Raw genomic sequence first — 27,931 nt, 5'->3', positions numbered from 1 at the left:
TTTACCACTGTTCTGTCATCACTGCTTGTTTCATTTAGCAGTTTTTCAAAGTAATTACTCCATACTCCAAGGATATCTTTTTCTCCCGTTTTCACGTCACTTTTATCATCTCTAATTCCTTTTACAGCACTCTTTCCTCCATTCTTAAGCTTCTTCAACAACCTTCAGAATATTTTGCCACCTTCTTGATATTTATTTTCTATATTCTTGCCAAAGTCCTCCCATGACTTTTGTTTAGCTAGTTTTACACAGTGTTTAGCATTCTTTCACTTGTCTCTATATTCTCTAAGAGCACAAGCTGACTTATTTGACAGGAACTTTTGGTATGCTTTCTTCTTTTCCTTCACTGCCTCTTTAACTTCCTCTGTCCACCAGGGAGTTCTGATTTTTTTATCCTTACAGATAACCTCACCACATGCCTCTCTGGCAGAATCAATCAATGTTTTCTTCAGAGTTTGCCACTGAATCTCCAAGGTTTGATTCCTGTTCTCAAACTCTTTCATTTTTTTTTCAATAATCTTTGTGTATTTTAGCCTACAGTTCACATCTGAGAGCTGCTCAACTTTTATTCGCTTTAAAACTTTCTTACATGTTATTCTTTTCAATATGAAATTCAATTTTATCCTACTCAAGACTAAATAGTGATCACTTCCAATTTCAAATCCTCTGTACACTCTGGTGTCCTGCACCAGGGAGAAAACATCACTATCAACAATAACATAGTCGATGAGACTTTTCTTATTCCTAGCCTCTTCTCTCCATGTGAATTTGTGCACATTTTTATGTTGGAACATGGTGTTAGTAATAACCAGTCCATGTCCTGAGCCGAAATCCAACAGATATTTGCCATTATTATTAGCTTTGCTCTTTTCTCCAAATTTTCCCAAAATATTTTTGTATGTCTCACAATCATTTCCTACTCTGCTATTTAGATCCCCAACAAGGACCACCTTTTCATTTTTCATTGTGTCAGTTGCTTTTTCTAAAGCCTCAAAAAATTCCTCCACTTCTACCTTAGTAGAACCTTCTGTGGGACCATAGGCACAAATAAGTCTCATTGTCCAGTTCCCCATTCTCATATTTGCCCACATTACTCTACTTGAGACTGACTGCCATTCAAGAAGATTAGCCTCGTATTTTGTGTTGAATACTATGGCTACTGCTTCTTTTCCTTGATTGTCATTGCCTGAATATAACATTTTGTATTTATTGCTCAGAAAGATCTCACCAGTTTTGGTCTTTTTTGTTTCAGTCACCCCTATTATGTCGATCTGGTACTTATCTAATTCCTCAGCTAGCTCCATTTCTTTGCCATTCAGGCTTCTTACGTTGATAGTACCAATCTTTAACTCTGGTGATGTTGAGTTGGGGTTTATTTTCAGATTTGTTCCAGTAGCTGACTTTTCGCTGTTCGCCCTGGTTCCCTGGCAAAAACAACGGGGGCCTTGTTTAACCGGGCGACGCCCCAGCCGGCATGAAATTTTGTCATGTTGTACCATCATTCTTTATTTTGGTTTAACCAATAAGAATACAATTTGGTCGGCTAAATCCCAAATTGCCAGCCCATCCTCATCCGTTCAGTATCCAAGTAGATACCCAACAGGGTGCACCACGAGAAGGTGAGGATTGGACATTAGGTCAGAAGCCCTGGTCGGTTCTCCGCATTCCTTTAAAGGCTATGTGGAGGTCTCCTCTCAGTTATACAGCTTTGACCCTTAAGCACCCCGTGACTTTTCTTATTTCTTGCATCTTCTCTTCATGTGAATTAGTGCACATTTTTATGTTGGAAGATGGTGTTAGTAATAACTAGTCCTTGTCCTGAGCAGAAATCCAACAGGTACTTGCCATTAGTGTTAGCTTTGCTGTTTTCTGCAAATTTTCCTAATACATTGTTTTTAGGAAATTGCAGAAAACAACTTTTCCTTTTTGTTATGTCAGTTGCTTTATGTAATGCCTTGAAAAATTACTCTATTTCTTCTTTAAGAGAAATTTTCTGTGGGATAATAGATACAGATAAGTCCATTGTCCATTATATTCTGATATTTGCCCACACTACTTGATATTGCTTGCTTTTCAGGAAGATTATCCTTGTATTAATATTGAATGCTATATATACTCTTTCTTTTCCCTGATTGTTATTGCCTGAATATAACAATTTGTATTTGTTACTTTTTGTCTGATACTGATCCGATTCTTCTGCAGGTCCATTTCTTTTCCATTGATGCTTATGTTGATAGTACAAATCTTAAACTCTGTTGATGTTGAGTTCAGATGTACTCTGGGATTTGTTCCAGTAGCTGACTTTTTGCTATTGATCCTGGTTCTCTGATGAAAATAGTGGGGGCCTTGTTTAACACGTTCGCTGCCGACGACGAGTATACTCGTATTTGGTATATGAGCCCCACAAGCCAGCTACGAGTATACTCGTATGACGCTTACCGCCGGCAACGAGATTACCCGTACTGACCTTGAAGAAGTCAAATTGCTTGGTGTATGGGAACAAACTATGCCGAAGTAGCATGGCAGCGAACATGTTAACCGGGAATTTCCTCGGCCTGTACATGAAATTGTAATGTTGTACCATCATTTTGAACTCTAGTTTAAACTAGTAAGAATACAGTTTGGTTACCTAAATCCGAAATTGCCAGCCCATCCTCATTCATTCACTATCCAGGTGGATACATAATGGCATATACAATGAGAAGGTGAGGATTGGATATTTGGTTAGAAGTCCTGGTCGGCTCTCACATTCCTTAAAAGGCTACTTGGAGGTTCTCCTCCCAGTTATTATACAGCTTTGATCCTTGTGGTTATTATTTAACTGAATCTCACTTATTTTTAATCATCTTCATTAACATCGATTTTGTTTATGTGATATTTCTGATTATTATTTTTTTTTTTTTTTTGTGAGTTCCATTTCTTTTCTGTTAAACTTTGTTTTGCTGATGGTGTCTGTCTTCAGTTCTGTTTAGTTTGTTCCAGTAATTGACTTCTCACTATATTTTGTCAATAATCATCATTAGGATGAATGAAATTCCTCCTGATGAAAACAAGCAGCCTTATGTAACTTGTGATGCCCCTCATCTAACATGAAATTTCATCGTGTTTTATGATCGTTTTGCTTTTGGTTGTTGCCAGTACAAGATGCAGATAAGGTTTGGTCAGCAAAATTCCAAATACTTTTTTAGCCTATCTTAATTCATTAACTGTGTAGGTAGATACCTACTAATAGTGCTCACCATAAGAAAATCAGGACTGAATTCAGTCATAAGCCTGTAGTGATTTTTCTGCATTGCTTATCGACTATGTAGAGGTTAATGATCCAACTCTGACCTCAAGTGATCCCACCCTTGCATTTTCTTCAGCTCTTAGAGCATGAAAGAGGAGGCATCTCATGCATCCCCTTTATTTTTATATTTGAATGTTTTGATAAAGTATGAAACAACAGGCATGCACTTTATATGTCATTTTTGTATATTTGTATACTCTGGCTGACTGTATATTTTTGCACATTTTATTTGATTTTATTATTTTATTTTATTTTAAGAATTTCAAGAACTAAAGAACTACCTTACAGATGCTTTGAGGTTTATGCCATCATCCAATATCAAGCTTCAATACAGGGATGGCAGTATTGCTATCATAGACCAGTGGATCTGTTCACATGCAAGGTATTAATAGTTCTTCCTACTCTTCTAGATTATAGATAATAAAAGTTTACTACTCATCTTTTTTATAGATAATTAAATAAACTTAATGTGGATTTTACTTGTGCAATTTTTGGATCCTCTTCGGTATGACTTTCAAATTAAACAACTAGAACATAAACTGGAATATTCAACAATGTAATCCCATTAACTACACATTGGTCAAACAGGCAGATCTGTGTCACTATCATGTATAGTGACACTGTCTAAATACATTAAGGGCCTAATAAAATAACTTTAATTAACAAGAGATCATTAATTAAAAGTAATTATTTCCAGAAATTGTGAAGTACTATTTCCATAAAGAGGATAATTTCAGTCCATCATTCTGTTTAGATTCAGAAAATATAGCAATGCTTCACAACTTTCTTTATATAAACATTCCATGAGATAATTACTTTTATGGAGATAGTGTGTTCTGCAACTCCTGACTGTTGATGCTCCAGGAATTTAATGTGGTCTGTATGTTCATCACGAAGCACAGCCACTGATCTGCCTGTTTGACCAAAATATGTAACCCGCACTGGGTTACATATTTTGGTCAAACTCTGAAGTCAATGGACTTCAGAGTGAGCCAAAAGAGGAAATTTTTATTTTTTATCCACTGGTCTCAAACTCTCCATGATGTCACAATTACAAGGATGAAAGACGTTTATGAATTGCTCATATATCTCAACTATATTTTTTGCAGCAAATGTCCTAATACCTTTTTCTCCAGTCAGTGTCATCCGATCATGGTCATTCTTTTTGCTTCATTAACTAACTGCTGCTCAAACTGTTCTATTGTTCCAAGCAAATCACACTCCCTGCCTGTTCTTTTTACTCCTCATGAAATTAATTATTACCACTCATCTTATGTTACCTCCATAATCCCTTTTTTCTGTGTATTGCATGCTTATCTGTTCATTCATCCATTTCACACCTACCTTATTTAACCTTCTGACCCTTTTCTCCTCACATCAACAGTCAGGAGTTCTGCAACTCCTGACTGTTGATGCTCAGGGAATTTAATGTGGTCTGTATGGTCATCACGAAGCACAGCCACTGATCTACCTGTTTGACCAAAATATGTAACCCATGCTGGGTTACATATTTTGGTCAAACTCTGAAGTCAATGGACTTCAGAGTGAGCCAAAGGAGGAAATTTTTATTTTTTATCCACTGGTCTCAAACTCTCCATGATGTCACATTTACAAGGATGAAAGACAATTTATGAATTGCTTCATATATCTCAACTATATTTTTTGCAGCAAATGTCCTAATACCTTTTTCTCCAGTCAGTGTCATCTGATCATGATCATTCTTTTTGCTTCATTAACTAACTGCTGCTCAAACTGTTCTATTGTTCCAAGCAAGTCACACTCCCTGCCTGTTCTTTTTACTCCTCATGAAATTAATTATTATCACTCATATTGCCTCCATAATCCCTTTTTTCTGTGTATTGCATACTTATCTGTTCATTCATTCATTTCACACCTACCTTATTTAACCTTCTGACCCTTTTCTACTAGATAGTTCTTAAAAATAACCCAAGCAGCATTGACCTTTCTGCTCAACTCCTGATTCTATGCTACAGCTGCAACCTGTCTCCTGAGCTTCTCATAATTACCAGCCTTGTAGTTCTGCATATACACTTTCTCACAGAAGTCCTCACATGGCTGGCAACCATCCAGATAATCATTTCATGTTCACTCTGACCAACTTGAAAAGAGATTTGGCACCTCATTTATAATGATATCCTCTGATGAGATAATGAAATCCAAGATCCTCAGTCCGCTTGTGCCCTCTGTTACATGCTGTCTAACTAAGGTAATTATCCCTCAAAAACTGGAGCAATTCATTTTCTTTACTTCCAGTTGCTATTTTGTCATTCTAATCTATATTGCCATAATTAAAATTACAAGTAATGATTACCCTTTTTCCTATTTATCTTGGCTAATTTGTTTATACATTCTATGGTCGCCACCCTTTAGCAACATCTGATTGAGGATTTCATTCTATTCACCTCTATCTCACACCAAACTTCTACAATTTCCCCCTTGATTTCTGCCTTATATGAATATAATTCTTTTTCTATCATTTATCATCTTGCACTTCACCTCACCTCCCTTTTTATTTTTTCTACTTTCACCAAAAATATTATACCCTTCCATCTCTATTCCTGTCACTATTATCTTTTATCCTTCTCAACAACCTCCTAATATCTAGTCTTAAGTTTTCCTTGTTCTCAGTCAAGTCATTTGTCTCTACTACCAAGGGGGTGTAATCTAGCTCGCCTCCTCGTGGTGCACCCTGGTTAACGCTAATTGAGTTAGAGTGATTTAGCAGCCAGTCTAACACTTAGTTCTCCTGGCTAAGGCATGCAGTCAAACAATAGTGATTTTTCTAATTTTATTGATGATGCTGACAAAAAACTGGAATTTAGCCTTAAGATATGTCAACTGAATATCAAGGGAATTAGCAGAGCAAAATGTGACTATCTCTGCAAAATACTACAAGAAAATAACATTGACGTTGTGCTTCTTCAAGAAACGCATGCTGAAAACGAAGACATCCTTAATAGAAGAGGGAAAAATAACTGGTTACACTCTGATTGGTGCCACATACCAGCGGAATTATGGCATTGCAATATATATCAAGAATGATATACAAAATGCTTCTGTCCTTGGTTGCTGTGACAATGAGATGCTCTGACTGAGACACATGGTTGCTGTGACAATGAGATGTGATAACGATACCCATCTTGTGACTGTGAAAATACACAACATAATAATAGTCAATGTCTATAAACCTCCTTTAACATCATGGTCTATAGATGTGATACCTACTTATCAACATCCAACAGTATGGATTGGTGATTTTAATAGCCATCATGAAGAATGGAAGTACAGTGATAACAACAACTGCGGTACTACCCTCGTTCAATGGGCAGAAATAAATAATATACACCTTGTATTTGATGCCAAGGATAGAAACACCTTTAGATCATCAGCATGGCAAACAGAGTCTAATCCGGACTTATGTTTTGTTTCAATAAACACAGAAGGGCAACCATTACCAGCAAGATGATATATACTTTCTTACTTCCCACACAGTCAACATCGACCGGTGTTACTGGAAATTGTTATGACACTACCTATAGCAAGATTCTTTCCATGACTGCGTTGGAATTTTAAAAAAAGCAAATTGGAGAAATTTTGCAAATGAATTGGATAGATGTGTTCGTTGGATACCTGCTAGAGTTGCAGAGTACAAGAGATTTGTAGGAGCAATCATATCAACCGCAAAAAAATATATCCCTAGTGGTTACAGAAAAGATTATGTCCCCGGATGGAATGAAGAGAGTGAATATCTCAATAGAGAGTTCCTGAAAAGTGAAGATCCTGAAATAGCAGATGAATTACTACATAGCCTGAACTCATCTCGAAAAACAAAATGGATTGATACGGTTGAAAACCTTGACTTCAAATGATCAAGTAGAAAAGCTTGGAATCTTTTCCAACAACTATCCACAACTAATCTACCTAAAAGAAAAAGCACAATTATCTCCCCTGAGAAAATAACTAATCAAATCGTTGATATGTCAAGGGCACCTAGGGATCGTGAACATACCAAGAAAGTTAAGAAAGAACTTAGAGCTTTAAAAACAAATGCCCTTGTTTTCTCACAATATGCCTCAATCTTCACTATAGATGAAGTAAAAGCCGTCATAAAAGATATCAAAGCAGGCAAGGCCCGGCTTCGACGGTGTCCATCCTCAATTTCTGATTAATAGCGGGCCAAATACTATAAAATGGCTCTGTGAATTCTTTTCTGATATATTATTGACTGGCCGACTGCCTAGCCAGTTTAAGAAGTCAAAAATAGTTGCTATTCTTAAACCTGGAAAACCACCCCCAGGAGGTAAAAAGTTGCAGACCTATTGCTTTATTGAGTTGCACCTATAAAACGTCAGTACGCCTTCTTTACAACAGATTGTCCATACCAATTATGCAGCATGTCCCAATTGAACAATCTGGTTTTAGAGAAAAATGTGGTTGCTGTGATCAAGTGCTCACTTTAACATCGTACATAGAAGCTGGATTTCGGAAGCAAGAAAAAAATCGGCTGTCTTCTTGGACCTAACAGCAGCTTGTGATACAGTATGGCATGAAGGTCTTATATACAAATTTCTTAGCATTGTCCCATGTAAACGGACTGCACACTTAATTTCCTCCATGCTCACTGAACGTTTCTTTCAAGTTATATTAGGAAATAAAATGTCCCGACAATGGAAACTTAATAATGGTATTCCACAAGGGTCAGTATTGGCACTCTTACTTTATAACCTATACACATATGACTTGCCTGCTACAATTTCATAGAAGTTCTGTTATGCTGATGACACTGTAATTGCCATTCGACAATTACAGGCGACATTATTGAAAACAATAGGTGAATATTACAAAAAATGGAGGCTCCAGCTCAATCCAGACAAAACAGAAGTATCAAGATTTCACCTTAATAATCACATGGCAGATGTCACTTTACATATCTTCTTTGAAGGATGTTTACTATGACACAATAAGTTTCCAAAGTACTTGGGCGTGATCCTGGACCACACGCTCTCTTACATGCAGGACTTAACAAACGCTTCTGCTAAGTTAAGAACCTGTAACAACATAATACAAAAACTAATAGGCACGACATGGGGAGCAACAGCTGATAATTTGCGGATTGCTCTTGGTCTAGTTTTCTATTAATACCTTTTCTATTAACAACATTTCTATTATATGTTGCATGTGAGAGACCGCATGCTCTCTTACATACAACACTTAACAAACGCTTCTGCTAAGTTAAGAACCTGTAACAACATAATACAAAAACTAATAGGCACGACATGGGGAGCAACAGCTGATAATCTGCAGATTGCTCTTGGTCTAGTTTTCTCTGTTGCTGAATATTGCTCACCAGTGTAGCTAAATAGCACACACGTTAAACTTGTTGATAACCAAGTAAATAATACAATGAGACTGATTTCTGGTACAATTAAATCAATGCCCACACACTGGCTTCCAGCTCCTAGCAGCATTGTTCCACCGAATCTGCGCAGGACTAAGGCTCTCTTACATGAGTATGAGAAAATCTTGGAGAACACAGCCCTACCAATTCATTTAGATCTCCCAGACTTAAGTGTACAACGATTGAGATCAAGACATCCACCACTACAATTAGCCCAACTACTACAATCTAACTTTGACCTGAAGCAAAAGTGGCAAGAACAGTGGGAAAGCCAGACAGATGACATCACAAAATTTTTTCTCAAAGAATTACAAGAAAGTTTTGATGCTTGCTCACACTTCCCACGAAAATCCTGGACTCAGCTTAATAGAATACGAACTGATCATGGTATATGTGCAGACATGCTTTTTAAATGGGGTAAATGACCATCTCCACATTGTGATTGTGGACCTCAAAGACAAACCGTGGACCATATTGTGACTCAGTGTTATTTCAGAGCATATTCAGGAGACAAATTGGACTTTTCAAGTTCTACACCTGAAGCTATGAACTATTTGACCAATATGGATGTAACCTTTTAATTTTATTGGTTTTTAAAATGCCTTTTAATTTTATATGTTTTAAAGTGAGTGTATTGTACTGCATGTTTTGTTATTCATGCCATACGAATAAATAAATAAACCACTACCAACTCTTTTGCTCACTTACTCCTGATATCCAATGCCACTATCACTGTATTCATTTTACCTCCTGGAAAAATAAACCTTATGCATCTTCTTGTTTACCACTCCTCTAATAATCAAATCCTCATACAATGCCACTCATGAGTCTTTCATACCACCATCATTTCATATTACCATCATTCTTGTCGTCTTCACTCTTCCATACATATCTATAATTCTCTTTGTTTCACTCTACATTTATTTCATACCTCATTCTTACCAACTCACCTTTCAAATCTTTCATCATCATTTCACTGTCATTTGCTCTCGATATCTTATCATTAGTCCCACAAGCTTGTTTGCAGTCAACCCCGCTCACCATCTTACCATTAATTGCACTCCGTTTTTCAACATCATTATTGCATATTTTATCATCAAACTCTTTTCCTCACTATCACTTCCACATACTTTCTGAGCATTCACTCAATCTTCCTCAATTGCTGTTGCAGTTACGACACGATATTCATATTTAAACAAGCCTTATAGTCCATCAGAATATCCCACATTCCTACATACTCACACTTACTGACTTCTCTTATTCAGCTTCTCCACCTAAATATCTGGGACATCTTCCCATGCATACTACATTCACAGCACTGTATCATTTTTGAAAAATCCATGGGATTCACTTTTCTTGTCTTTCATGTTGACCTACACGATGATCTACCTTTCATTGCCATATGCCACAGCAGAGTACTAACATGAAACAATAAATTTAAATTTATACTGCCATAGAAATTCAACCAAACATCACATTTTACACTCAAATATCTCAATATTTTAATATCTCTCAGTGACACCTATTCTACAAATCAAAAAATATCGGAAAAGATTAAGTATAAAATTTACTTATGTTTTCTTTTCCAAGTTGATGATGGCCAATGTGCAGCACTCACCACCTAGACCAGTGATGGCAAACCTTTTTACCCAGGTGTGTCAAACATCTTTTTTTTTTTAATATTGACGTTGTTGATGTGCCACTTGCATACATGCATTATAAATTTAACTACATAATCATAGATGGTGACATACATATCATATTAGGCTATTTATTTAATAGGACATTGATATAAAATCTATGAATTCATATTATACAATTGATTTAATAAAGTGAAATTTCAAACTTACATTACATTTAATGACTTGTCTGTTGCTGAGTACTGGTAGAAAGTTGCTTTATAGGACTATAGTATGTACATTTTAATGCTACACAGGCAGCGCTCAAATCATTGCTCAATCTATTTCTCCCTATCGATGTGATATTATTTAAAGCAGAAAATAGAGTTTCACAAGAGTATGTAGAAGAGAAAATTGTTAGAAGAGCTTTAGCAAAGATTTTAAGAGCATGAAAGTTTTTGGGAAGGCTATTCCACACACTTAGAATTTCACAATCTGAATTTTTACATGCAGTAACATGCAGACGTTCCCGCTCAAGTTCTTCTAATTCATTTCTAAGAGCAATAAACTTTCTTTTCCAGATGGAATTAAGATCCACGAATTCTGTTTCATCAGGATACTTTATGAATTGGATTGTTTGTTGCAACATTCAAAATTGCTCAAATCTAGAAGAAAACTGCTCAGTTACCGACTTTAGAAAAAAAAAATTTTCTAAAGTTGGTCGTTTAAAAAATTTTCTCTCTTAGGAAATACTTAAAATTATTACTTTCTAAATCACGTTGAAATATTTTGAGTTTATTCTCAAAGCTCTTGATCGTGCCAAACATAACATCGACAGATTTTCCGAAACCTTGCAATTGTATATTAAATTCATTCAGGTCCAATGAAAAATCTGTGAAAAACATCAGCTTACTGAGTCAAGCAGAATCGTTCAACTGAGAAAATTCATGCTCCATGCCCTTCATATTTAAATATAATAAATTTAGTTTAATCCTTTATCCAAGTGTGAGCAAACAAAGTTTGCACCTGAAAGTATCTTCAGGACTGGGGTAAGGTGGTACAACACTAGGGCACTCCTTGCAAAGGTGGAGCAAGCTACCAACACTCCTATCTCAGTATCTCCCGTAATGCAAAACACAACTTTGTTTGCTCACACTTGGATAAAGGATTAAACTAAATTTATTATACTCTAACCAAGTGAAAAATAAACTTTCAACATCTTTCTCTAAATCCAGAGTAATTTATTAAAAAAGGGTGGCACACCATTTGGCAACTCCACCTTTGCAAAGTTGAATCAACATTCAACAAACCATTCAAGTACTTGGCCATGACTCAACCATCGAATATTATTGTACATTAATAGACCATTGTACACTGATTCAACTTCGCTTAAAAACGAATTAAATTCTCATTTGTTTAAAGCCCTGGCAGCAATAAAATTAGTTACCTTTGTCACAATTCTCATCACATCATCCAAATCCTTTAAGCCTGATTTCGCACACAGTGTCTCTTGATGTATAATACAATGGAAACAACACAGGGGATGACCAACATATTCTGTAAATTGTTTGTTAAACCGACATTACGGCCAACCATATTAGGCACGCCATCAGTTGTAATCGAAAATATGTTCGATAAATCTATTTGTTTGTCATGGAACACTTTAACAACACAGTTGCATATGTCTTTACCTGTCGTGTTTTGAGGTAAATTTTCTAACTTTATCAATTCCTCATGCATAGAATCACCATGACATACCTTGCAATAACAGCCAATCGAGCTAAGGATGTAATATCTGTAGTTTCGTCAAGACAAATGGAAAAACAATGGTATGAGTTCAAGGTTTGTTGTATTTGATTTTCTATACTAGCATTCATTGATATAACTCTGTCTTTAATAGTATTCCTACTTAATTATAACTCTTTCATGCGCTTTACAATAGCTTCCTTATTATGAAAGTCCTCAAATAAAAACGGTGCACACTTTACGAAAGCTTCTTTAATATAATCACCATCACTAAGTGATGGTGATTATATTCATATTCCCATGTTCAACAATAGTATGTGAAATACTGTAGCTTGCGGCTACTAAATTTGAAGGTCCTGAAACAAATTTAATTAAAGTCTCTGTGATTCTGCCAGTTTTAGATGTTGCGATATGCATTCTTTGTGTTCTTCAAAAGTTTTTTCTAGAAGCCATTTGTGCTTAGTTTCAAAATGGCTTCTTACATTCCAAGTTCTACTCACAGATAGCTCATCACACAATTTACAGAGAACTTTATCGCCTAATCAATAACACCATATTGTCCAGTCCAGGCATCTTGGAAATTTCTTCCACTTTCTTTCTGTGATAATTTTAGTTTTTCAACAGTGCTAGCTGCCATTGTAAAAGGGTTCACAAATTAAAAAAAAAAGCACAATTATATTCAGCAGTAATTAAGCAGTAATAATTAATAAGAACTAACAATTACTGGAAATGAATTCACCAGCAACTCAAATTACTTATGGCAGACCATGCAAGATTACCACTGCTTCTTTCAGCAGGGTTGCCAGATTTATTACCGGTATACGTTTTACTCTCTATCATGCTACTAAATAGCAGCTGTTTATTAGGTTTTGTTGCAACGTCATCGTAAGTTGTTACTGTTTGCATTATTTAACAAAATTTACTGAATTTATTGCAACTATAAAAATGTTTTCATTATTTACTCAGATAAATTCAATATTTAATGATGCAAATTATATTTTCTGTTAAAGTGGTTTTAAATATGTTTAGAAGTTGTATTACTCAGTTGAGAGACTTGGAATGCATGCATGAACGAATTTCACACAGAAGTCAAATGAAAACTTTAAGTTTTTAATATATAAAGCACTTATTTATAAGGTTGTATCATATAATATTGATAATAATTTTTATAATATTATGCAGAAATTATAATGATTAAGAAAGAAAATGTAAACTGAAAACACTCGTTGTTTATAGGCTAGCTACAAAATAAAATAGAAATAGGCTAACTATAAAATATAATTCTTTCAATGAACCGAAACCTACCTTCGCCTTAACTAAGAGCAATCTTACACGACATCAGAATACCAATATCTTTCAACATCCAAGGTGTGTCACCTGAAACCCTCAAGTGTTTCAGTGCTGACACGCATCATAGGTTCGCCATCACTGACCTAGACTAAAGGGAAAAATACTGGAACAAGTAATGAAATTTAATTTCCTAGGAATAACTTTTAAGTATGAAAAAAGAAGAATGAAGTAAAAGAACAATCCTAAAAGGTTAATAAAATATTGGGATATCTGAATTCAACTATATGGAAAAATTATGATCTACCAAGAGCAACAAAAACAGGAATATATATGAGGGGGAGTCTGGAAAGTTCTGATAAATACCTAGAACAAAAATAATATTAAAGCAACTTATATAACCACAAGAAAGAACATACTAGTAGCAGAGTTATGAAAGTAACTTATGTTTTTATATTCTTGTATTTAAATTAAGGGGATATTAAATCCCACATTGTTTTAAAACCGAATAAGAAACTCAAAGATTGGAATCAGAGAGTTTCATGCCGAATATAGTATAATAAACTATAAAAGTATCGGTGACTACTAGCGTGAGCTAATGCAAGTAGCCCAAGTACGTAGTACAAACTCGCGCAACACGCAGCAAAGGTGGTAAAGTTCTGATTGCTATTCTTGGTATTTTTCATAATGTAAAAAACATTTTCTAGGAAATGTATGCTGTTATTTCATTATGGTGGGAGGTCACTACCCAGACCAGTTTCAGCATTTATTAAGGCTTCATCAGTGAGTAGCTGGATAATGTAGTGTTTTACATTATGGAAAATACCAAGAATAGCGATCAGAACTTTACCACCTTTGCTGCATGTTGCCCGAGTTTGTACTACGTACTTGGACTACTTGCATTAGCTCACGCTGGTAGTCGCCGATATTTTTATAGTTTATTATACTATATTTGGCATGAAACTCTCTGATTCCAATCTTTGAGTTTCTTATTCGGTTTTAAAACAATGTGGGAATTAATATCCCTTTAATTTAAATAATGTTTATATCGCCGAAATGAAGCCTATTGGCTCTTTATAGTTAAATATTCTTGTATGTTCTTTCTTGTGGTATATTGATTGCTTTAATATGTTCTAGGTGTTTATCAGAACTTTTCAGACCCCCCCCCCAATCGTAAATCCATAGCCTAAACAATACTGACTTATGCATGTGAAACAAGAATAGTAACATAAATACAACAACAATGATATGTGAAATGAAAACATTAAGAAAAAGTTAATAAAACAAAATTTGATATAAAAGATAAAAAGATTTATGCAGAATGCTGGTTATGACCCATAAATTAATGCATAAAAAGAGAACAGAATGGAACAAATATATTAATAGGATGGACCCAAAAAGAATAGTTAACTTAGTAAGACACTGGAAACCAGATATGAAAAGGCCAATTGGTAGACTGGAAAACAACAGACTGTCTACACTGAAGCTTGAAGCAAGAAGACATTCATTTAACTGCTATAGCAAAATCTGTTAGAGCAAACTCAGTTAATTTAACTACTGATAAGTTTGACCAAAACCCCATACATCATTTTTGCACCAGTGGAAATTAACCCTAACTAGCTATTTGATTCCCAAATGCTTAACATAATATGAACCTAAGATTTCTTTCAGGAGCATTCCTGCACATTTAGTGCCATGGACAAGCTACAGATTAGGTGATCTAGAAATCCTACCCTATAGACCAAACATTGACCTATTACAAGGCACTGCACTTCAAGAAGTAGGGCATTGAAATTTGCTTACCACCCAAAGACTTTCAGAGATATCCATGCTACAGTGGGATTTGAGCTACCATTGGTTAGAGAGCAGACACACTATCCACTTGGTCAGTCTTACTCTTATAACATTACATTGCTGAAATGTGGTATTGGAGATGAGATTTCATTTACTTTATCTGAGCATATAAATTCTTTGAGCACAGTTTTGAAATTTACAGAATTTTCAAAAAATAAAACAGTAATCTATCAATTATCTGACCTTCAAAACAATGACTCTTCAGTTAACTTACCCCATGTATATCAACTGACTTATGACAGAATAACATTTGATTGTACCTTACTTGTTCCAACTCCTCAGTTATCAGAATGGCATATTACTTCCCACTGTGGTTAGATAAGTAATGGTGTAACTTTTCATCTAATAGTATTATTATTATTATCCTGTATCCCCCCCCCCCCGAGGGTACATATAGGAATTTGATGACGACGACATATAGACTATTTTTGGTATACTGTTTCTATTATGTTTCCCATAAAATATTGAAGTTAGATGTCAATACATGCTCTTATCAGTTTCATTTTTTTAGATACTTTATTGGAACCTTTGAATCAACGTTTTCTTTCCGAATTCATGAAGAAAGAGAAATTCTAGGTTTTGATCCATCAACAACATTTAATAGGCTATGTGGAGAAAATCAAACTTCTTGTAAGCAACCAGCTCGTTGGACTGTTGTGTATGATTAAATGATATATAAAAATTAAATGCTAATGATGCATTGGCTTATTTTATGTGTGAATAATTTGACAAACAGGATACAGTTTATTTTATCTTTCACATTTTACAAGTTGTATGTATGACTTTCATACAGAATTACTTATGAAATCACTTTATCTAATGAAAATTAAACAGCTCTCTCTTTCCTTTAAACAGTTATATGCATTAAATGAAACCTTACTATAATATATACCAACAATGTGCCACTCCATTGGTGTATATTATATTCAATAAAAATTACTCATAATTTTTGTTTTGTATTCACTAAATATAGATGCCAAATTAGCATTCCATAAAATTTTATATACAGTAGTATTTAAAATAATATTTTATATACTAGGGCATTTGATAGGATACCAGATGAAAGACTGTTGCATAAACCATAGAATATGGGATTGGAATATAAAACTATTGGCTCGGAAAAGTTGGTGGCTAACAGACTGGTATCAGAAGATGGTATGTGGGGGTGGCAGATTTAAAGTGACCATTGGTGTGCTCAAGAGATTAGTCCTTGGTTAAAATCAAGCTCACATCTTTTATTTTATTCCCTTATACAGGCTAAGCGAATTTGTTTTAATCCTGTCTAACTTGGAGACAGTAGAAAATTCAACCTCTACCGGTAAGCAGAGATAGCTGGCTTAAGGCTACTACTAATTATGAATGGCATCCGGTGAAGAGTGACAGGTGGCGCTATCTCTTGGTCCTTAATCTGAAGACGACATTGTCTGAAATAGTGAGTTCTACTGTCGATTTTCTTGAGTTTATTGGACAAAAGACCCGAGTTTCCAGGAGAAAGAACTGCTTGGCCATGCCAGAAATTGACTTACTTGGGATTCAGTCAAAGAAAGGCTTAGTAAACGTTCCTCCAGCTCTTGACTAAAATTAAACTTGGGGCTTTCTTCTCTCAGCCTAGGGCTGTGGAAGCATGCTACTGAGCTTAGCAGGTTCTTGAGCTATACAGCTTCTTTTTGGACCATTGTTGTTTAATATATACATTAATCATATTGCATATGGGCTGTCAGAAGATCTTCAGTTATTTGCTGATGGAGAAAAGATAGGCATGGCAATCAGAGATGCTACTAATATACAGCATTTAAAAGGGGATTTGAATAGATCGGTGGTGTGATCAAACAATAATGGTTGTCAAAAGAATGTTAGTAATGTAAAGTTATGAAGTTTGTTGTGATGCAATATCCAACAGAATATATTGGTGGGATTATACCTGTAATTAATGAGGCTAGCTATCTTGGAGTTATGGTGGATAGAAAATCGAAGTTCGAAGGTCAAATAAAAACTTCCAATACATCTCATTGGATCATTGCAATGTTGAAATGAACATTGACGTGGAAGGATATGGAAGTCATTTACCTCTTTATAAGGCCTTGATAGGACCACACCTGCACCTATTGTGCATAGATTTGGTCTCTTGGGTTTAAAATGGATAAAGTTGTAGAAAGTCCACAAAAAAGATCAGGATTTTGTTATGTAGATTAAGAGGATAGACTAAGCATATATAGACTGCAGCCATTTGTAGACAAGACAAAATTGTGTGATATGATAGATGTTTAGAAACTTTTGAGAAGGCATAGGATATCAGTTGATAAGCGTTTTCATTATGTAGATGGTGGGAAGAGTAGAATGCATCATCCATGTAAGTTTCTGTGCAGCTAAGAAATTGCAATGGCCATATTTTTCTCTTAAAACTGCGAGTTAAGTTAAACAGCTAAAGTCGTGAGTGCTCTAATGTCCACCTCTGTCACTTGGATAGGTGGTGTCTACCCTTGTGGAAGAATAGCATTTGTTGCTGCATTACACGCCCTTAGCCACTGTTTCAGTAACGTGAGCTAAGGTCTGCTATGATGGAAGAGATTTTTTTGCCATAGAATTTTGTTGGCATGCTTATATCGAGCATGGATAATTGCTGTCAGACATGTTTAGCATTTAGAGGGGGGGGGGCTTATTTTGTGGCTATTTTGACTTCTGTAATGTGATATTTTTGGTAAATCTGATACATTGCTATAATAACATTTCTTTATACTACCTGTTCTATGTTTCTCGCTTTTCTAATTTCATTGTTCTAACTTTATCCTATTTAATCGCAAACTGGGTGAATTAGACCACATTTTGTGTTTTACTAATTTTGTGGAAAAATGTAGATAAAAAAGCAGAGGAACTGTGTGAAATTCCATGTTTATATATTATACAAAAAATCCATTAGTATTTATTCCAGTATCCTGTGTATTTCAATTTCATTTTGTCTTAAACAAAAACCTCAAAGTCAGACAAAAGAGCAACGGAATCTAACAATGAGACAGTCAGATATGTCACAACTTCCTATTCCATATTGAAAAATACATAAAATAAAAAAATAAGCTAATGCCTCTTTATTCCCATATAGGGAGTAGGCAAGGCTACAAAATCCTATCTAGCTTTGTGATGATCGAGTGGGCAGTTGAATCTCCACTGGTAACCAACCAGAGATAGCTGGCCCATTTCTATCACTATTTATATGCAGCCACCAACAAAGAGACCAGCAAATAAGTGCTGCCATCTCTTGGTACCTCACAGGATATGTTGCTGTGTGAAATAATGTGGGTTCTACAGTCGATTTTCTTGAGTTTACAGGACGAAAAATGCGAGTTTCTGGGAGGAAAAAAAACCCGCTTGCCCATACCAGAGATCAACTACCCGGTAGAAGAAAGGCTTAGCAAAAGTTCTTCCAGTCAGTAACTGGACATAAACTCTATCTTTGGATGACACCACAGAGGCTGGAAGCGCTACTTCCACTGAGCTTGAGGGCCCAGAGGGCACTGTGTAGGTATACTGATACATGCACGCCGTTATCACTGCTCCCGTTTTTATAATTTTAAAGTGATATTAACTCATGTCTTTAATTTGAAAGTGCTGCTATGCAATTCTATTGTTATGCTGAAGACAGGAACGTTTAACTCATCGAAATCGGCTAAGTAGAATCCATATTTTGTGTGCTCAAAGTCATAGAGGGAACTGTTTCACCAAGCAAAGAACAAAAGATGTCCTCATTTGAAAAGTTGCACTGCAGTTGCTAAAGGAAACAAAGGTCGCTGAGACATCGAAGGACACCATGCACAATGAGCAGTAATAGGTGCAGAAAGCCATTGATCGACGAAGGGGACGGGGCCCTTTTCTCTGGCTATGGTCGAAGGCAATAATACAAGGACTGGGATCTCAGAAGACGTGTGGAAAGCAAACGGAGCTGCGAAACATACCGAATGGTGCTGTCTACGATGCCATGAGAAAATGAAGAACACACTAAACAAAAGCAAAAAAAAAAAATCAGCTAACACCTTTTTATTCCCGTATATAGGGAAATGGCAAGACCGTTTTAGCCCTATGTAACTTTTTAGAGACTGAGTGGGCAGTTCAATCTCCACTGGTACACAATCAGAGATAGCTGGCGCAAGGCTATCACTAATTAAGCAGTATGCAGTGAAGAGAGACGGCTCAACAAGTGCCGTCATCTCGTGGTCCCTACCACTCGTATTTAATGTCTGAAATAATGTGGGTTCTACGGTCGATTTTCTTGAGTTTACAGGAGGAAAAATCTGCTTGCCCGTGCCGGAGATCGACTAACTCGGGAACTGGTCGAAAAAAGGCTTAGAAAAATTTCTTCTATTCGCCGACTAGATTCGAAACCAAGTCTTCCTTTGCGTGGTCAAATGCCCCATCGACAGTATATTTTATTAAAACAATAAGTAAATACATAGTAGTAAAATATTTACATCATAAATAGATATATACATACAGATTAGATTAAGATTTAACTCTTAATACCTTTGTACTACTGTTATCAGATCAATACATATGTATATAAATACAAATACATACATAGTAGTAAAATACATATAAATAAAATAAATACATATAAATACATAAGTAAAAATAAACATAAGTAGATATATATATCATATATATATACAGGGTGTTCGGGATAAATTTGACAGTTTCGTAAGGAAAAAGAAAATCTTTGTATCTATTAAATTTAATGAATTGACAAAAAAACATTACAGGCAGAGTTAATTACAATACTATCAACAAGATTTACTCAAAATAACCACCATTAGCATCGATCACAGCTTCAATTCTGCTTCGGAACCTCGAACAAGCTGATGCTACAGTCTCCCTGGGAAGGGCCGCAAAAACTGTTTTAATTTTATCCATTAACTGGGCTTTTGTATTACTGGAAGTGCGATTGGTGTCTTTTTCAACTGTGCCCCATACAAAATAATCCATGGGGTTAAGGTCTGGGGAGTTTGGAGGCCAAACATTTGGACTGGTGAAGTCGTAGAAATTTTCAGACAACCATTTTTGACTTTTCCCAGAGGTGTGGCAAGGGGCCGAATCCTGCTGCCATACATACGGCCTACCATTGGCTACCCTTGTTATCCAGGGCTTGACTACAGTTAGCAACTCCACGAACAAAGCCCGAATTCCAATGCCAGGGTTCTTCAACACCTGTTCCTGCAGATTTGCGAGGAATTCTGCTGTACGAACGCAATCAGATCGTCTGCTAGGGATCTTTCTTCTTGCTACATCCTCGTAGTCACCATTGCAAGTCTCTAGTTCATGCCTGATTGTTTTTACTGTATTCAGGGAGCATTGGGCAGCAGTCGTAATATCCTTATTTTGATGGCGGGCACGAATCATCATGATACAAGTTATTCTCTTCCATGATTCAGGTGGGTTCCAGCTATCCATCCTTTCTGACATCTTGTATATGAATGAAGAAGGGTCCAAACTTTTAAATGAAGAGAAGTGTGTGTTAATACATGTAACTTATGGAAAAATATAATCAATTATAAATATGTCAAATTTATCCCGAACACTCTGTATATACATTTGTTTTAACCTTAGGGGCGCTGTATTACTATTTGTTACAAGTAATCCATTTTGTGAATTTACTTCTCATAGTCTTTAACAGGGATCAGTTACATTTAGGTTTAACTCTTAACACCTTTGTATTACTGTTATTATACAAATAAAAATAAATACACAGCAGTAAAATAGATACATCATTGATGGATATAAAGAGCCTGTGTAGCTCAGTTGAAGTGGCGTTTGCACTCTACGGTGCTTGACCGCACGAAGAAAGGATTTGGTGGCTCAAATCTAGTTGCCGACTAGAGGAAATTCTTCTAAGCCTTTTTTCGACCGGTTCCCGAGTTAGTCGATCTCTGGCTCGGGCTAGCGGGTTTTTTCTCCCCAAAACTCGGGTTTTTCATCCCATAAACTCAAGAAAATCTCTACCATTGGAGATTGAACTGCCCACTCAGTCTCCAAACGTTAGATAGGGTAAACAGCCCCGCCTACTCCCTATATGGGAACAAATAGGTGTTAGCTGATTTTTTTTTGATGGATATATTCATATATTTGCATATGCTTTAACCTCCTTAAGGGTATTACCATTTGTTACAATTCATTTTGTGAATTACTTCTCATAGTCATTAACAGGGATCAGTTACATGACATTTCAATTAGTTACATTTAGGTTTAACTTAATAATTTTGTATTACTGTTATTAACAATTTGAATTGTTAGCTATTTTACCACACCATTATTTCATTACATATTTCGAGTCCTTAAAGTTCACTTAGCATTCCTGATAATTGATGCACTGTCCCTCTCCCACACAACAGAAGAAAGACTACATATACATATATACACAATTATGAATGTTTTTCCTGTTCAGCTATCTGAAGGGTAGCATTAGTTAATTTGATGCAAGTGATTCCTAAGGACTCCCATTCCTCTGCATTCATCCTTTTCAATTGGATAGAATTCCTCATGACATCTTGCAAGTATCTATTGAATATTGTTTGGATGTTTTCACCACCTGTTCTGTCATACATATGGTCACGCCTGTATGTCCAGATAGTATACATTGTTATGATAATTACGATTGTTTGTACTCTGCTTAACTTTTTCTCATTTAGCCACAATATTAGATTTTCATTAATTATTTGATTCTGTGGCATCCATTGATTCACGAGACTCCAGATTTCTTCTGCTTTTTTACAATAATTTACAATAAATCATGTGATAAAGTGTTTTTGGCTCTTTACAGAAACGACAGGTTGCAGGACCATCCAGTGGTATTCCTTTTGCTACACCCCACATTTTGGTTGGCAAACATGCATGATGAAATTTAAAGAAAAAGGTTTTGTAGAACGGATTTATTGGAAGACGAAATATATTGTTTAACACTGAACTTAGTTTGATCTCCCCCCTTTTTTTGTTCTCGATGCTGAGGTATTGGAAAAATGGTTCTAGTTAGCTTTGCATATATTGCTCTTGTTTTCGTATGTAGTAATTTCTCAATGCCGTAATTTTTTTCTATAAACAGGTACCCTTCAGCCATTTCGGTGAACGTTCTGGGTGTTCTCTTTTTGATCGAAGGAAGAGCTGATGACCTTGTCAGGGAGGCACTTTTGTAGAAAAGAAATTGCATATCTATGGTATGATTTATTATGTGTTTTTGCTGCAGTTATGACTCTGATAATCAAGGTCTTTAGGTGTATGTTAACTAGGCCGAGTACCTCCAGCTTCTATTTCGTGAAAAAGGTTTCCACCTTTGGAAAATGTATCCACCGTTGAAGTTTTCTGGTTTTGCCTGTGTTTCTAACATTTGTTTAATCATTCTCATAAACAAGTTTTCAAACTTTTGAAAGTATCTTTTGTAGAATTCGTTAAACCATCTGCTCTGTGAGATTTTCCTTTCTGGAGATGCTTTTTTGTATATTTTGCATTCCGATATTGTAATGGGGGCATCAATCTCTTCAGCCTCCGTTTTAGTTATTATTCACAGGCTGCTTGACTAGCCCCTTCCTGATCCTAAGATACTTTTAAACTGATGGTTAAAGACTTGCTTAACACTGACATAGAACAAATTAACAAAAAATTCGAGAGTACGAACATTGTATATAGTAAAATAATGGTAAAGTAGGAGAGGGGTACTTGGAACTGTGAGGGATAAAAACGAAACTAACGGTAGTGATAAAAGCGCGAAAATGATGAATATCGGAAAGAGGTAAACACTCACATGACAAATCGAGCATATACTACAAAAAAGCTATAATAGAGGGATTGCCAAAAGAAAAGACGAGATTTAAGCTCCATAGTACAAGTGATTAGCACCAACTTCGTCATTCGAGTCAAATAATCCACGGACATCGCCTCTATTAACCGAGGACCAAAAAAAAAAAGAGAGCGCTCCATCAATCAACGCTCGATTTATCAGCAAAAGTCTGTGAGACTGTTCTAGCAGCAAGCAAGAACACAATGCCAACAACATCAATCCTAACTGACAAGCAGCTCCCAACTCAAATCTATATATATATGAACACTGGACCTCATACTTTAAAAATCTACTGTTTCAGGTAAGGAAATCAAAAACAGAAAAAAAAAAAACTACACGTTTCTCTGGAAGGATTAACAGATATTTATGAGATAGAATGAAAACACTCGAGTTTATATAATTGCAAGAGAATTCGACCTAAGCAGTCTGCCATTATAGTACATTAACTCTTCCCATTCTTAAGAGCAAATTTTAAAATTATCTCTAAAAACTACAGCATGGAGATTCCAAATCTGGGCGAAGATATCCAGTCAGAAAACATAAATTTCAAAGTTTTTAACACTTTGAAGAAATGGACAGACAAATTTCTATAATTCCGACTTTACCATCATACACACACAAACATAAATAGTGTCGAGCAACACTGGCTTACATTGGTAACACTGCTCAACTATTACTTGACATAGATGTACTAATCCTGACCAAAGTTGCAATAAATGGCACAGTAATTTATGTATAGATCCACAAATATATGCATCCCTAGATCCTTCAACAATTTATACGGTTCTTTTGTGAGATCACATCTGATACCAACACTACTCACGAACCTGCTAAGAAATTTAAAGCACATAGACAAATACAGAACATAAAAACACGAACTCTGGAAACTATACCAACACAGTTAATATACCATTAACACTTATATACACTCACATTAGAAATCACCAGCATCCAACGCCTACATTCGATCCATAAACAGTAATAAAAACATAAATGGTGAAGATTATTCCCATTCTCTTCGTAAAAGCTAAACCTAGCTTCGAAGTAAGTGGGATTTGTCCACCTCGATCAACTAATCCTCATAATCATGGATAGTAAATTATTGTAATGGATATGTCAATATGGTGTATAATTATAAATCATGATACTGATATAAAAAATAGAATGTGTATTTATATTCAAAGAAAAAAAATATTAAAAAGAAATTAAGGTACTATAAACTGTGTACATAATTTTGTACAGAGCAGAAAATGTAATATGCCTTAATTGTATATATGTAAATACTCTGTATGATAGCAATAAAAAAATATTATTATTCAAAAAAAAGTATATAGAGAAATTATATCCATTATATATATATATATATACAGGGTGTTCGGGATAAATTTGTATACCGAACACCCTGTATATATATATATATATATACAGTATATATATATATATATATATATATATATATATATATATATATATATATATATATATATATATATATATATATATATATATATATATATATGTTAAAGATACAAAGCTATTTTAAACCTGGTTTTTCTCCACTTCCCAAGTGTTGGATCCTACTTCTTCTTAACACATACTTTGGATCCGACTTGTTAGTCACTATGATGTTCTTAAACAAAAAAAAATAGTTGCTAGTCGATTTCTAATACAAATACAGAGAAAATTTATATTTATAGACTGCATCACTCTATATCTGAATTAGTTCAGGAATTGAAGAAAAATCAACCTTCAACTACCCTTCCTTTATATGTTATTAATATATATACTGGCCGAGTATATTTGACTTATTTAATTTACCCGCGCTTTGGTTCGAATATTTTATGAATGGTGCAGTAAAAGAGATTCAGGCAAAATACATCTTTTGATTAACAAAAACAAACATTTAATTTTAAAATCACAAATCTTTGCACTTAACTTCAAATCACTAATTAAGTTATTAGAAACACTTCAGCCTTCCTGGCAATACAGTCATGCAAACTCAGACAATGGTAATTCTGCTATCTCTACTTTACAGTCTTCTCGCAGTTCCTTAAATTCCAAATACAATAAAATTTTCAGTAACACTTCTTCACAAACAATCACTTTTAATTTTACACTTCGGCTAATTCTCCACAATAGTTACTGTTAGTATCAAAGAATTCTAAGATGAAACTCACACACTTCTCTGTACAGAAATATTAAGGTTGGAATAATCTTACTGATAATCTTTTCTTCTTCAATTACTTATACGTAAACACTTTTTATAACTGTAAACACTTTGAAAAGTAAACAGCACTCATTAAAATAATTCTACTAAGCAATAACTGAATTAATCATCGGTCACAATACACATAAACAAACGTTGTTGCAAAAAGTACTACCGATCACTCATGAAATAAAGCAATACAGTAATTCCTTAACTTTAGGTTTTATATGCACAGTTGTTCATCCCTCCGGCATTCAATTAATTCTTTAAGCACTATACTTCTGAATACAACTATCGTTAAACTTCAATTTTCACAGCCTCTACTTATTCTCTATCTACTTATTCTCTATACTTCAAGTAGACTATACTTCAAGGTTCCGTATGTCCTTGAAAGGTCGGCGCTGAAACTAAATCTCAAATCAAGTGTCTCTAGTCTATTTAATAGCCTCTCAGCCTTTTTTTCGTAGCTATAATTGTTGTTCTACAATTTATTAGCTAACTGCCTCTCGACTAGTAGACTTTATTTAGCTGCTTGAGTGACTTGCCGACTCGCTATTATCGCACTGTGATTTTCGAATGCCGAATGCTCCGATTCCAACCTAATGCCAATCTCTTTCTTATAAATCTCTAAAGCTCCCTTTTCCAGCGTTCTTCGCTTTTTATATCCATTTTTCCCGCCTAAATTCTTCTCGTAATCTCTTTAACTAATTCCTTTTTAGTAAACTTTCAGCTTTCTCCCCACGTTCTGTTTTAAAAACGTGCTCGTTCACTTACATACGTTTCCATGACAACCAAACAAAATATAATAAAATTGAGGTATTATTATTATTATTATTATTATTGTTGTTGTTGTTGTTGTTGTTGTTGTTGTTGTTCCGGGAAACTCCAAGGAGTCGACAGACTCATCGAGGGAGGCCCTAACAACTACTCAACATTCACACAGTATCTATCATATCTTGCCTTGAACTCATTCACGGTCGTAGCACCCACAACAGACTCTGGAAGCTTATTCCACTCATTCACCACTCTCCAAGTAAAAAACCTAGCTCTAACACCCTTGTCAACCACGCTCTTGCCCAGCTTCCATGCATGGAAGTTGTTGACAAGGGCAAGAACGCTAAACTTCTACAAATAGGAATAAATAGAGAATATTAACATTTCAATTAATGCGCAGTTAAATTATCAAATACAAACTCTTATAATATTAACATAGTAATAAATAAAATAGCTTAATAATATTTAATACAGTCTTTTCATTATTAATACATATATCTTTGATTAAATTAAATATTAGACAAAAATTAAATTAATTAAATATTAGACAAAATTAAAGTAGTTATATGAATATTAAATTGTAAAATAAGTTGTTTACATTAAATAATATTTACAAGTCTAGCCTCTGTGATGGAAGATCATGTTGGATTCTGAAGCAAATAATAATTACTCCAATCTCTATATATTCAGAATCCAACACCAAGTAAGCAAACAGACAAACAAGTCAAGTTTTTGCCTGCAAGTGTTGCAAGTCTAGCTGACCCTGCACGTAGTGCAAGACCAAAACAATTCATGGTAAAAGTAGAATAAGCTCTGATCACTAATCTTAATATTTATCCTTAATGCAAAGCACATCTCCTGGAGGAGATGTATGATGCTTTGTATTAAAGGCAAGAGGACACTACCCAGACAGGTTTCGACCTTTATTGAGGTCTCATCAGTGGGAGCCAGGCTAGAAATACCAAGATATTAATAATACAGAGCTTATAAGTATTTTACCAGAACAAGTTACCATAAGGTGTTTTAACCTTATTAAATAAAAATCTCAGGAGGAGATATAAATGTAGAAAGTATTTTACCTTGGGTATGATAAATGTTAAAGATACCAAACTACTCCAGGAGATGTGCTTTGCATTAAGGGTAAATATTAAGATTAGTGATCAGAGCTTATTCTACTTTTACCATGAGTTGCCTTGGTCTTGCACTACGTGCAGGGTCAGCTAGACTTGTAACACTTGCAGGCGCAAACTTGACTTGATTGTCTGTTTGCTTACTTGGGAATTGGAGTAAAACCAGGTTTAAAATAGCTTGGTATCTTTAACATTTATTTTACCCAAGGTAAAATACTTTCTACATGTGTGTGTGTGTGTGTTTAACATTTATTATACCCAATTATATCTTTAACATTTATTTTTTTTTAAACAATTGAATAACTAGAACCGAGATTTAAGTAAAAAAAGGGTTTTAATATAAAAACACGACTAGTTTCGGCTTATAACAGCCTTCATCAGGTGACATTATAAAAGAAAGAAACAAGAAAAACACTAAAGCTTAAAGAAACTATGAACATCATAGAGAGTCTATATACATAATTGACATTAAATCATTGTGGTTGTATTTAAAGCTGTTCTTTCGTCTGTTGTATTGTTGGGAAAGTACGTGCTAGTAGCATCTCATGAACACCAGTACATGATTACAGCTGAATGACTATCTGGGAGGTTATGGCTCAAGTTATTATTTAGATGAACAGGATTGAAGATTTTGCAGTATATATATATATATATATATAGATAGATAGATAGATAGATAGATAGATAGATAGATATTTTTTTTTATTATTATTGTTAACATAATAATCTTATTTACAGGATTAACCGGTTTTTGGTTCTCTGCAGTCAGGCAGAGAGGTTACATGCTCATATTC

At 35.0% G+C, this 27,931-nt stretch overlaps 1 protein-coding gene across 1 annotated transcript in view; it reads left to right on the top strand.

The window, feature by feature from the left end:
• O-fut2 (O-fucosyltransferase 2) overlaps nucleotides 1-15,910 on the top strand; it is a 159,791-nt gene extending 143,881 nt beyond the window's left edge. The window contains exons 6-7 of the mRNA XM_090403186.1: nucleotides 3,548-3,671; nucleotides 15,726-15,910. Coding sequence (XP_090259312.1) covers nucleotides 3,548-3,671; nucleotides 15,726-15,882 — 281 coding nt within the window. The 3' untranslated portion in view covers nucleotides 15,883-15,910. The remainder of the gene's footprint in view (nucleotides 1-3,547; nucleotides 3,672-15,725) is intronic.
• The last annotated feature ends 12,021 nt before the right edge of the window (nucleotides 15,911-27,931 follow it).

The sequence above is a fragment of the Typopeltis vanoorti genome, chromosome 13, assembly GCF_054136105.1.
Source record: "Typopeltis vanoorti isolate ZY-2024b chromosome 13, IOZ_Tvanoo_1.0, whole genome shotgun sequence".
NCBI lineage: Eukaryota > Metazoa > Arthropoda > Arachnida > Uropygi > Thelyphonidae > Typopeltis > Typopeltis vanoorti.
Note: the sequence above shows the minus strand (reverse complement) of the source record. Positions and strands in the feature narration are given on the sequence as shown.